Here is a 13,399-nt window from a genome sequence, read left to right on the forward strand (position 1 = left end):
ATACTAAACTTAATAGTGAGTGCCAGCTAGCTCAGAGGTCACTAGAAACTTTCTCGAATACACAAGAAGGGATTAGTTTCTGACAACCGCATAAACATGACAACTTTGTTTCCCCAAGAATAAGAACATATCATCAGAGTCGTGGAAACAATACATAACTATTTTACCTAGTCAATCGTGCATGCTTCGTTTCTACAGATTTGCAGAGAAAATTAGAGAGACGGACGTTTCAATAAAAGGGGTTTATTGAACAGTCTTCTTTCACATGCATGAGAGGTGAACTGCTACAATGGTTAGACAAAATGCAAAGTACAGTGCGTACAGCGTGAACAGTAATATAAAATATTACTTTAATTGCATTTAATGGTTTATTAGCCATATAAAAATACATACATAAATAACACAGGCTAAAATACTCAATAAGTGCTTCTAAAATACGCCACCCCAATGTACCTAACCTCGGTCTAGTACAAAGGAGGAAGTAAGTATGGTTGTTTAGCATAGGTTTAGTTTTGCCAAGAATTTGCCAAAGGTTTCTCTAGGTTCTAATCAGCTCCATACCTTCGAATGAAGGAGGTTTGGTATCTATGTCTCGGACTCAATTTCCCAACACCCCGCAAGGGGAGTCCAAAACACTGGAGCTTCTTGTCTGTGCGTCAGCTGGAGAGTTGGCTTCCTTCGGCACATGCTGTAGCGAGCTGCGTCGGGCACGTAGGTAGTCGAACGGCACCAAATCACACCGTGCTTTGCCATAGCAAGTGAAGGCATATTTATACCTTGAAGGTGTTTAGGAATGCCATGTTTGACGTAAAGTCGGCATATGAACGTTATGAATGAACCCCCAAGCAAAAGATGTTCATTATAAAATAACTAAGTTCTTGGAGAAATCAATATTCAAGAAAGGGGAAGTCCTTACGGCTTGAGAGTCAGGTTTTCCAAGAAATCGTTGTGACGTAGATGAATGGATGGAAGTAGCCATGCCTGTATTTGGACTGCATGGCCATGCCTAAATAAGGGCTTGATTTCTACGCCTATATAAGGGCAACGCGAATTGTACCTATATAAGGGCATGAATCAGGAATTTTATTCAGAATCTAAAATGCCATACAACACTTTCTCCATGGGAAACGGGTTGGTAATGCTACTGTGAGAGCCCCAACGTATTTGGGTAAAGTTGCCCTCATGAAGGCGGCAATAAGGGAGAGCAGTTCTGGTGACATCCCCAGCTCCTGCAACACTGCCCAAAGTTTGCTGCGGGAGAAGAGATCAAATGCTGACTTGAGTCGACAAAGGCAGGATATAAGCTGCCCTTGCATAAGACCACAGACCGCCACTATATTAAAATGAACAGAAACACTTGGTCGATGGTACTAATGTGGGCCCGGAATTCTGCTTGTAATGGGGATAAGATACCCTGGTCATCTATCCAGGCTTGCACCTTATTTAATACCAGCCGCCCATCACCTTTTGCAAAGAATCTATTAGGCTGATGGGCCTATAGTTGCCTGGATGGGATTTATCCCCTTTTTATAAAAAATTTTAGGTTCAGATGTTGCCACGTTCATGCCTAGTGCCTGCCTGTGGGTGGGAGCAATCCCTTGCCAACCCCCAAAAATGAGTTCTAGCCAGTTCTCCCTTCTTCCCTGTGTTTGAATTCAGCCTGTCTAATGGGACAAAAATGGGAGTAGACCAGGTACCAAGTTCATTTATAGGCGCTGGAGTCGGTTCTTTCTAAAGTGTTATCCAGATAGTAATCAGCACCCCTCACCTCTCCCCTCCAAGCCCTTCTGTAAGACCCACTCTCCTCCACACCCAGGACCTTTGTCCAGTGTCTGGTTCCAATACACATTTCCCAGTGGGGGAGACACCACCAGCCCAGGAGCAACTGGTCACTCAAAGAAAGGCACTAACTTGTGAGGGATACACCCACTCTCAAAAAGATGTTTTGGGGAAGAGTTAGGCAAGAAGATCACAAATAACTGTGGAGAAGTGTGTGCTATGTATTCTCTAAATGGCACTACCACAAATTGTGTATGATTATTGAGCTTTTTTCAATGGATATTTTGAGCAGATCCACTTTTGTTTGCTATAGCATTCCGAACTTCTGACAATGTGATGACTTAGGTAAGCACATTCTGCATAATCTTCTACTTTGAACCTGCAACAACAAGAAAACAATGTCAGGTCTTTTTGCAAGTTTACATTAAGTATTGAATACATGTTACAGAAAGGGTAGCAAACAGTAAAATGTTCAAATGGCATTTACTAGTTCAACAGACTATGAATGGGAGCCTGGCAGGACAGGCACTGGCTCAGTGATGGAGTGGACTGGATGTAAGTACAGCAGAAAAGTAGGCTTCCAGGGAACCAGGTGTCAGTCTAGTGATCCTCTGGTTTCATATAACATTGTGCAGCAGTGTCTAGGTATTTTACACCTACTGGAAATGAAGACGCCATAAAGGTATTCATTCACTAGAGAAGTGGGAGAAAACAAGCCAAGATTCCCTAAAGAGGAAACGGTTTACAATGGGTCAGCCTAGTAAGCCAGACAATTACACAGGAACGCTGAGCAGCAACATACACCGAGGAGTGGAGTCTAAATTGTCAAACGGGTCTTGCTGGTTAACCTTGAATGATCTAAAACAAACATGAGGTCCAACGTTTGATATACGCAAGTTTATACTTTGAAAAATACCAAGAGATGTCGGTATCCATGGATATTATATGAAACGCTCACATACACTTTTAGAGATATGTTTGTTACAGGAAACAACCTTTACAACGCAGTCATTACATTGCACTACCTTTACAACACAGTTATTACATCGCAACATCCTTTACATCGCATGTCATTACAACGCAGCCATAACATCGCATGTCACTACAACGCATGTCATTACAATGCATGTCACTACAGCGCACGCATTACAACCCAAGTCATTACAATGCATACCATTACAACGCATAGTACCCTTACACTATCCGACACTTACCCTACTGTTGCACTCACTGGAGTTAGAATAGTAACTTTTCCCCCTACACTATCCAACACTTACCCTACTGTTGCACTCACTGGTGTAAGAATAGTAGGTTTTACCCCTACACTATCCAACACTCACCTTAAATGTGATGTAATGGTATGTGATGTAATGGTATGCGTTGTAAAGGTATGATGCGATGTAATGGAATGCGTTGTAAAGGTAGTTTCTAAAAATGCAATGTAATGGCATGCGATGTAAAAAAATGCGTTGTAAAGGATGTTGCGATGTAAAAACTGCGTTGTAAAGGCATGTGTTGTAAATGAATGTGTTGTCACGCCATACATTCGCTTGTTACATTATGAGAAATTTAGAGCAAGGCTGAGTTTGAGGCCTATTAAGCCTTGGGGGGAAGTAGACAATGAGCTGTGGCTCAAATGGATGTACTCAACACGCCCCCACCAACTACACTTCATGCTGCCAATGGATTGGCAGTGCACTATAGGCATTTTCTTGGTATGCCCACTGTAGTGAGGGTGTAACTGGGGCAGGTTTCGGAAAATCAAACACAGGCGCATATAGGAGTTTCAACGGAGCAGATTGCCCCAGAACCCCATGTAAATACAAACACAAGTGTACGAAATGTGGGAGCAAGCATTCAGTCTTACAGTGCTTTGGGGAACAAGCCAGTCATGGCTACAATGGGCAAGGCAGGGGGCGAGGGGGACCAAGTAAGGCTGGTCAAAAAGGCTTTTACTCCAGTTAGGATGGAGATTTTGTCTTCGTTGGAATTTAATCCACAACAAGAGAATGGACTGTTGTTGGAATGGTGACTCAATGAAGGTTTCAGACTGGGATATCAGGGCTCAAGGGATAGAAGATTTGAGGACACTTTGAGACCAGCCAGAAACATCCCTGAAGTAGTGACGGATAAGTTGAGTGAAGTGGTAGAAGAGGGTTGTATTTTTGCAGCTCGTTAACTATTGGCCCCTGCCTGAGCTCATGGTATCACCTTTTGGGGGTAGTGCCCAAAGAAACACCAGGAGCATTTAGACTGATTCATCATTTGTGTTGGCCTGAAGGCTCGGCTCTTAATGGCTATCACAAAAGAGGACACAGTGGTGCAATTTACTTCTGTTGATATGGCATAGGCTTTGGTGAGACTTTGTGGTTCAGGGGCTGAATTGGCAAAATGTCACATAAAATTGACCTTAAAGCTACTGCCAGTACATTCTTGTGATTTCTCTTCACAGGGTTTTAGTTTGAGGGCAATCTTTATGTTGTTCATAGGGGAGGAAGGCACATGGACTGGGCCTCTGCTTTACAGAGTTTTCAGATCTTGGCTGTAGAGATTGGGGTCTCATTAGCGCCAGAAAAGAAGGAAGGCCCGAGCAGTTTTGTTTATTTTGGGCATTTAACTTGACACTCATAGTAGGGAAGCTAGGTTACCCATGGCCAAAATACAAAAAATCATTGCTGGATGAAGCCGCTGGTGTAAAAAAGATGCAGTTGAATCAATCGCAGAAGTTGTTAGGTCACCTTACATTTGTGTGTGGAGTGGTGAGAGCTGTCAGATCGTTTTGTAGGCGACCTGGTTTTACCATGGCAGGGGTACAGCTCCCTCATCATAGGGTGCGAATTTCAGCAACCCTAAGGGCAGACCTAGAGGTTTCCAGGATTTTTTATGGCTGGTTGAAATTGTCTTAGATGCTGCAGAATGGAGGGTTTGGCCACTAGTGGGAGGGAAAGTGGTGTTCAGAGTGTTGGCCAGATGTTTTGAAGTCGGAAGGTCGGAGCATTGGCTTTTTAAAATTTTCCTACGGCTTGAAGCCTTGGCTTTATAGGGACCAGATCTGTCAAGCAAATGGGTTACATTTATTGTAGATAACAGCACAGTAGAGGCTTTGGTGAATGGTCTACGAGGGAAAGATCAGAAATGACTGAACTTGCTACAGTGTTTCATCCTTGGGTGTTTAATGTTGATTATTACATTTAGAGCCAAACACATGCCTGGGGTGAACAATAACTCTGCCGATGCATTATCACGTTCACAGCGGCAGAGATTCTGTGGTTTGACATCCAGGGCGGATCTACAGAAGACAGAGGTACCGCTGGAGATCTTTGAGTTGAGAGATGGGGGGCAATGTATTTAATCAAGAACTTCTTTGCAAAAAGGAACAGGTAGGAATTATAGGCAAGCACAGGAGAGTTTCTGGGCACCAGTGCCGGTAGGAGAGGCCAAGGGACCAGTGACATTGCATGGCCTTATAGCAACCAAAATTGCAGGGAAATTGGAAGGGATCAGTGTCTATGCCGAATTTGTTTGGGGTTTTGCTCTGAATCGGGGGAAATGAGGAGGAGGATGATTCTGCAATGTTGGTCAAAAGAGCAGAGAAAGGTGTGTCGCAAAAGAAAGCCAGTGACAATGCTGAGACTAGTTAAAAGGATGCAAGGCTTAAAAGAAATATGTTGGCTAGCTTTTGAAGTAAGGTTATTTCAGTTGTGTATGTTGTGGCTGTTTTTAGGTGGCTTTCAGGTTTCAGAGTTGTTGGGCACGGTGTTGGATGGAGGATTTAAGGGTGGAGAATGTAGAAGTTCAAGGGAATATACTGTGTTTGTTTTTGAGGGAATCCAAGGCAGATCACAGGGATAAAGGAGCACGGGTTGTTCTGCTGGACTACAAAATAGCGCATATACAGTCCAAGTATGGCATAAGTTTAGAGAAAATGGGGGTGCTTGTTTCAGTTTTGTTTTTTGTCAAAAAATGAGAAACGGCTGTTGCCGTCTCAAATGTTGGCAGTAATGAGTACATGGTTGTTAGGGTTGGGATTTTGGTACCCACTCTTTTCGGATTGGTGCAGCATCTGAGGCTGCTTGGTTGGTTTACTCATTGAAAAAAGTCAGGTAGCTGGGGAGATGGTCATCCAGCTGTTGTTTAGGTTATATAAGGGACATTGAGACGTTGTGAAAGTACTGCTTTCATTAATATCCTTCTTTTCTGATTACAGGCGGTGTAGCAGGGCCATGGTTGGAGGTTATCTACGTTTGGGTTATTGGCCACTAGTTTGTGAAATGGGCAGCAAAACAAGTAGGGGGTCGTCCTACCTAGGATTCAGTGTTGCAGAAATTCGATCTGAGTGGTGAGGTAGAAGGGGCATGAAATGGCGGAAGCTACTGCCATGGTGGTCTAGCATAGCTTCAGGACGAGCATGTCCGGACAGTGTTCTGATTTATCTCCAGGAAAGTGATTTGGTTCAGTTATCTGTTTTGGGGATATTGAAAGACACGAATAAGAATCTGGATAGTATTAGGATAATGTGGCCTTGGACGTCTGTATTGTGGACTGTCCACGTGGAAAAAAAGAGTTTGGCGTGGGGATGTTAAGTATTGTTCAGTTCAAAACGCAAGAAGTAAGGTTAACAGAGAGATGCGTAGGTTTTGTCAAAACAGGGGTGTGGAGTGGTAGAACACAGGGATATTAAAAGGTAGCACACAGAGATATTAAAAATGAAGATTACATGTTTTATCGACAAGATGGGGGTTCAATTATCTGTCACTGGGAATGATTTTTGCTTGGACTATGGCTGAGATATACTAGACGTATGATATTTGGGTTTCATGTTACACGCAGATGCGCTCTGGCAGTTAGATTAAGCAGAGGAGACCAGGCCACAAAAGTAGGAACAAACCAGTGTATTAGGAGATAGATTGCACTACAATGGAGATAAGGTCTGATGTGTGTCGGGATAGTATTGATTTTTCATTAGATAGCCAATGTTGTTTGAATGTACCACTTTGCGTGAGCACCCCGACTGCGTATCCAGTATTATATTGCTGTAAGCTGCCTTTGTATTTATCGCTACGTGGTTCAATGATCTGTGGAAACTGCTAAATAAAGTTATAGAAAAAAAAACTTTGCTTGAGATATAAGATAGCATGGGAAAACAAGCTGTCAATTTCAACTTGGTATCAGTGAGCCTGAGGGCCGTTGGGTGACGGACCAATTCTAAGCATTTAAAACAAAAAGTTTTCCGCATCCTCACACTCTCTCTCCCATACTCATTCACTCTTCTTTTTCTAGGCAGCCTCTCAGACTCTTTAGAACTTCCTGCACATTCCCATGGTCTTTACGATCTCATGCTTTCACTTGCATTCCAACATATCTCTTCCAACTGGAAATCCCTTACAAATGTCTCGGTACAGGGTTGGTGGAACTCTTTATGTCATTTTCATAGACTTGATGTCGCCTTTGCCTCCTCCTGTAAACCAAGGTGTAATGTGGATCTCTATTGGCTACCTCTTACCACATTTTTAAACCTATCAGTTCAAAAGATGTTTACTCATATCAACTCAGAAAATTTCAAGCCCCCTTGAAGGATTTAGACTCTCTCCTTCTTGTTTATTTGACATTCTTTACAGTTTTTCCTATATTGCAACGTCTTCATATACGGTTAATTCTGTATTGATATTTGTATCGTTTATTTATTTGCCATTATTCTCTATTGTTACTATTCTGTTATTACATGGTCTCTCTGCCCTTCCCCTCTCCCCTTCCCCATAACCTAAAAACTCCCATAAAATGCTTTATTTCTTTTTGTCATTAGCAATATTACTATTTCAGGTTATGTTTCCGCATTTCTTATGTCTTTTTGCAGATGCCTTATTGTTGTTTATCATTATTGTTCTTCAATAAAGCTTTCAAACATAAAAAAAAACGTTTTCAGACTTGTTGGTAGGGTGACAGGCCAGTTTTTTTGTAAACACTTTTTGCAAATCAAAAACAATGTCTCAAAGGAAAAGACATAGGTCTGGTGGGGAAGGACAAACGCCTATTAAGGGTTTTCGAAAAGCAGATGGATCAGGAAAAGGGACGCATCGGTTGTGTCTTGGCAGGGCAGTCCTTGGCAGGGGGGTCACAAGGGAGTGATGGCTGGGGCTTGGATGAACGCAGGGCAATTGGAATGAGAGTGGGTTGGTGTGAAACATTTCCTGGTTTATTGGGGGCTTAGTTCATGTTCGAGGGCAAAGATTAAGGTTAGGGGAGTTAGTTTGAACAATGCATTAGAACGGTGGGAAAGTCAAATATGTTGTAATGTTTTTAAGCTTTCATCTGCATGCCTGTTCTAATAAAGTAGAGGGCCTTTTACCCTCAAAATTGGTGTGGTTTCTAAACGCCATCTCACCTGATATAATTAGTGAACGAAAATGCCTTACAGCGAGTTAAGCACGCGAAAGAGCACTTACCAGTTGTTGAATTTGGTGCCATCAACCCATATCCATGGATGGTTAAGATCCCTCCTACTCAAGCCAATCCAGAGATCGGGGTCCCCCTTGTGACGCAGCAGAAATTCCTTTAAACAACACGGAAAAAGAAATGTCTTGAAAAGGTCTAATTACGTTTTAATAAAATGATTCGATGGAGTCAGTGCACAGATCTCGAGCTTTCCAAAATGTATTATTATCCTTAAAGACAATAGCGATGTAGGATGGGAAAAATAATCAAAATCGATCCTAGAACGTTAATTTTTACATTACATTTTTGGAAGATTTCATGTGGGCAATTTGATTCACAGACAATATTAGTACGTTTCTGTAAATAAAAACAAGTGGCCAGTTTGATGGTCATCAATTCATATCTATCCTGCAGTCCTTTACAGTTATCCACAAAATGGAGAGCAACGCATTCACTATGCACTTGCCATAAGAGATAAGTGCTGCAGTGCTGCAATCCAACACTGAGCCATACAAACCGAAAAATAAGGTGACCGCAGTGCTAAACACATGCAGAATAGAGGTCATAAATGTGGACTTAAAAAGAGCTTGTGAAGTGTCAATTTAAACTCCTGATTACTACTTTACGTTATCTTGAACAGATTCATTTTACAGGAATACAAAGGAAAGTGGATTAATTGGGCCTGATTCACAGAACTAATTTAAGACAAAATCCTAAACTTACTACCATTTTGGTATTCACAGAAGGTACTTACTCATCACGGTTTTCACAGAAGGCACTTACTCATTTCGGTATTCGCACAAGGCACTTACTCATTTCGGTATTCACAGAAGTTAGGAGTCCTAACTTTACTACACCTAACCTGAGAAAAATCCTAACTTTAAGACTTCGTATTCACAGAAGGCATTTAGGAGTCCTAAAGTTAGGAGTAATTAACTTTACTACTACTAAACTGAGACAAATCCTAACTTTAGGACTTTTGGTATTAACAGAAGGCATTTAGGAGTCCTAAAGTTAGGATTCCTAACTTTACTACTCCTAAACTGAGAAAAATCCTAACTTTAAGACTCTCGGTATTCACAAACGGCATTTAGGAGTCCTAAAGTTAGGACTCCTAACTTCTGTGAATACCGAAATGAGTAAGTGCCTCTGTGAATACCAACATGGTAGTAAGTTTAGGATTTTGTCTTAAGTTAGTTATGTGAATGGGGCCAATTGTCTACAGCATACGTTGGAAAGAGGGCAAAATCAAGTCAGATAATTATGAAAGGTGAAAGTGAAGTTTGAGTTTGAAAAAAGGCTAGTTTTGAACAAAGTAAAGGAGGTGGCTTTACTTACTGCTAATAAAAGTAGACTCTCTGTTGCACATTTTCTTCCATGAAGGGAGAGGAAACCATTGCTGGTGACGGGGGTGGGTTCGGCACAGCTACTTTGGTCCACTGACTATATAAAGAAAAATCATAGACCACACACTTGCTTGGCACAACATAAGTGCATGATTACGGTGTTATGTGACATGTTGGTATACGCTGCCGGACCCCAGGGTTGTCGGCCTTGAAGCTGTGTTCACTTGCCCTTCCTAACACACTGTTCATTACCTGCAGCTGGCCCGGCTGGGTTGTTAGCTACAACGCTGTGTACACTATATGTTGGACAATAAAGGTCTTTTAAAAATAAAAAAAAAAATAAAAAAAAAAAATGAAGGGAGAAGAAACCATATAAACTGAGGTCTTTGCATCCTCCAGACAGTCGTCTCTTTACCTGTTAATTTAGGTTTTAGAATCTTTGTTTTGAATCCTACGTCACCACAGATATCCCACTGTAAAAATTGGTAACCTCCTCAAAACCTATCCCTTCTACTTCAGCTTGACCACAGCAAGCAAATATTAAGATATTAAACCATATCAGGCATCACTAAACTGGCTGCCTCTAGTAGTGTGTTGTACCTACAAGAGCTGTAGAACTTAAAAGGATTCATATATGAATGCCCCAAATTAAAAGCCAGAGGTGGGGCATCTTCATGGCTGTTGTAGACCACAAGTGCAGATAAAATACAGATGTAGTGAAGAAATGAGAAGAAATTGAGATTTGGAGTCAAATTTAGCTGCGACATCCCAGAAGAAGTGATGCTGGGGTGCAGCTAACTAAAGAATAAGTTACTTATCTTCGGTAACGATATATCTGTAAGAGACATATATTAGATATAGATTCGGCACCTTAGAATCACCCCAAGGCATCAGACGGTATCCGTAGATTTTTTCTCTAGCAGTACCTGTGCGTGTCGGTAGGTGGCTTCAGTCGACTCAGCGTCCGTCGATGACGTTGTGTTTGGCAGAATTACATTTGCGGTGTCTACTTAGATACCGCCCCTGCACGCTGACTTCAGTTCTGTACAGGAATTCCACGCCAGAAGCGCAGAGCCATGTAAGACACTAACCACTTGTGCACAAAACTAGGGCCCTGAAAGGGAGTCCCTTACTCTAGAAGTCAGTTCGCAGAACGGGGAGGAAGGGTGGGGCGGTAAGAAATCTATAACTAGTATATTTCTCTTACAGATATATCATCACCGAAGGTTAAGTAACTTGCTCATCTGAAAGAAACTATTAGTTATATATTCCTTACCTTAGAATAGATACTTCAGCAATACCAACCCCGGAGGTGGGTCTCAGATTCAAGTTCACACCAGAAAGTCCTAGAGAACTGAATGGCAAAAGAAGCTGTCTCTCCGGACTTGGCTATCCAGGCAGTAATATTTTGCGAAAACGTGCAGGGATGCCCATGTGGCAAATGTCACTGAGGGGGACTCCACGTCTCAAAGCAGTAGTAGCTGCCATCACCCTGGTGGAATGGGCATGCAGCCCTACCAGAGGCTCCTTTTTTGCCAAGGAATGACAGATCTTAATGCAAAGGACGACCCATCGAGGGATGGTCCGTTTTTGCAATGCCCAACCTTTCTTGGCACCCACATAGCCAACAAAGAGTTGATCATCCACCAGGAATTTTTTGTGTGATCCAGATAAAATGATTTTGGATCCAGGCGGTGGGGTCTCTCTTCTTCCGTGGCAGGGTGCGGGAAGAATGTGGACAAAATGATGGTCTGTCAGATGTGGAAAGAGGTAACCACTTTGGGAAGAAAAGAAGCTCAAGTTCAAAGGACAAACTTGTCCGAATGAACATCAAGGAAAGGAGGTTTAGAAGACAGAGCTTGAAGCTCACTCACCCTGCGAGCAGATGTGATGGCAACCAGAAAAGCAGTTTTTAGAGTCAAGAGTCTGAAAGGACAAATATATAATGGCTCGAAAGGAGCACTCATAAGGTACGTTAAAACCAGATTCAAGTCCCACTGGGGCATTACGAAAGGAATAGGAGGAAAACAATTAGTAATGCCCTTAAGAAATCCATTTACAATTGGGCACTTGGAAAGAGAAGGCTGATCAGCAAGGCGAAGAAAGGCTGAAATGGCCAAAATATAGCCTTTAAGGGTGCCCAGAGCAGAGCCCTGCTGGGCCAAAGAAATAATGAATAGGGGAACCTCTGGAAGGGGGGCAGAATGGGGATCCATAGCCTTTGCCACAAGTTATTTCCATCTACAGGCATATATCATTTTAGTTGAGAGACATCTGGCTGCCAAGATTACATTACAGACTTCTGGAGGAAGGTCGAAAGCTGCCAACTGTCGCTGCTCAAGCTCCACGCAAGGAGGTGGAAGCTGAACAGGTTCGGGTGGAGGAACATCCCCTGCTGCTGCGACAGAAGATCCTCTCAAAGAGGCAGTCTGATCGGAGGATCGATGGCCATGTTCAAGAGCTCGGGATACCAAACTCTTTGTGCCCAATCCGGAGCCACATGAATGACTTGGGCCCAGTTGCGCTTGATCTTCTTCAGCACTCTGGGCAGAAGTGGTATAGGCTGAAATACATATAGAAGATAGCAATTCCACTTGCAACGCAAAGCGTCTCTGAGCGAATGGCGCGTTAGAAATTCCAACGTGCAGAACTGCTGACATTGCGCGTTCTCTTTGGTGGCAAACAGATCTAACCAAGGCTCTCCCCACTGCTGAAAGAGACCTTGCACCCCCTCCAAGTGAAGACATCATTCGTGATCCATCAAGCAATGGCGGCTGAGTTAATCCGCCCTGGAGTTCAGTGAACTGGCCAGGTGTTGAACCACCAGGGACATGCCCTGATGTTCCAGCCATGTCCAGACGTGAAGGGCCTCTTGACATAGGGTCCACGACCCCACCCCTCCCTGTTTGTTGTAGTACCACATAGCGGTGGTGTTGTCTGTGAACACCTGGACTACTCTTCCCTTGACAGAAGGAAGGAATGCTTTCAGTGCGAGACAAATCACCCGGAGCTCCAGAAGGTTGCTGCGGAGCCTGGACTCCGCCAGACACCAGAGGCCTCTGATCTCCGCGTCTCTCATGTAGCCACCCCATCCCAGAAGCGCAGCATCTGTCACCACTGTGATGTCTGGTTGGGGAAGGGAGAGGGTTCTGCCTTTGACCCAATCCTGGTTCGTTAGTCACCACTGCAATTGATGCGCAGTGTCCTCTGAGATCTCAACGTCATCAGAAAGATTCTCCTGATGCTGCGCCCACTGGAACTTCAGGTCCCACTGCAGAGCCTGCATATGCCACCTGGCATGGCCCACCAGTAGGATGCAGGAGGATATGAGGCCCAGCAGATTAAGGGTCCCACCGAAACCTTGAATAGATGTTGAAACATTATTATTATTGTTAAATATATATGGCGCAACAGCTACCCGGAGGTTTACCGGCGCCTACAGAGGTGCGCTAGAAAGAGATAGGGCAAAACTCTAGTGGTTAAATAACCAAGTTGTTTTACCTTTATGGAATTTGTGGTAAATAGTTTCATGGCATAGTTGTAGAGGGAGTGATTTCTATAGTAAAGGAGCCAAGTAAGCAAAGGACCGTCTGCCCATACGTGCTCGTTTGATTCTGGGGACTTGACATTTTAACTGATTAGAGGATCGAAGGAGAAGCGTAGGGGTGTACCAAGGCACTGGGATAGTGTGGTGCTACACCCGCTTTGATTCTATGCATGTAGCAAAGGGTGTTACATTTAGATCGATTTTCCATCCTGAGCTAGTGGAAGTCATAGGAAGGACCTGTGATAGAGGCCATTCTAGGTAACTGGCATAGAAGTCTGGCGGCAGAATTTTGGAC

The 13,399-nt window shown here is 43.2% G+C and overlaps 1 protein-coding gene across 7 annotated transcripts in view; it reads right to left on the minus strand.

Moving 5' to 3' along the window:
• Window positions 1-227: 227 nt before the first annotated feature.
• Window positions 228-13,399, minus strand: part of LOC144767751 (C-type lectin domain family 2 member E-like) — a 180,331-nt gene continuing 167,159 nt past the window's right edge. For all 7 annotated transcript variants that reach the window (XM_078651136.1, XM_078651134.1, XM_078651138.1 and 4 more), the window contains 2 exons: window positions 8,223-8,329; window positions 228-2,158 (listed from right to left, as the gene is read on the minus strand). In XM_078651136.1, coding sequence (XP_078507262.1) covers window positions 2,038-2,158; window positions 8,223-8,329 — 228 coding nt within the window. In that variant the 3' untranslated portion in view covers window positions 228-2,037. The remainder of the gene's footprint in view (window positions 2,159-8,222; window positions 8,330-13,399) is intronic.

This window comes from Lissotriton helveticus, chromosome 7, assembly GCF_964261635.1.
Source record: "Lissotriton helveticus chromosome 7, aLisHel1.1, whole genome shotgun sequence".
In the NCBI taxonomy this organism is placed as follows: domain Eukaryota; kingdom Metazoa; phylum Chordata; class Amphibia; order Caudata; family Salamandridae; genus Lissotriton; species Lissotriton helveticus.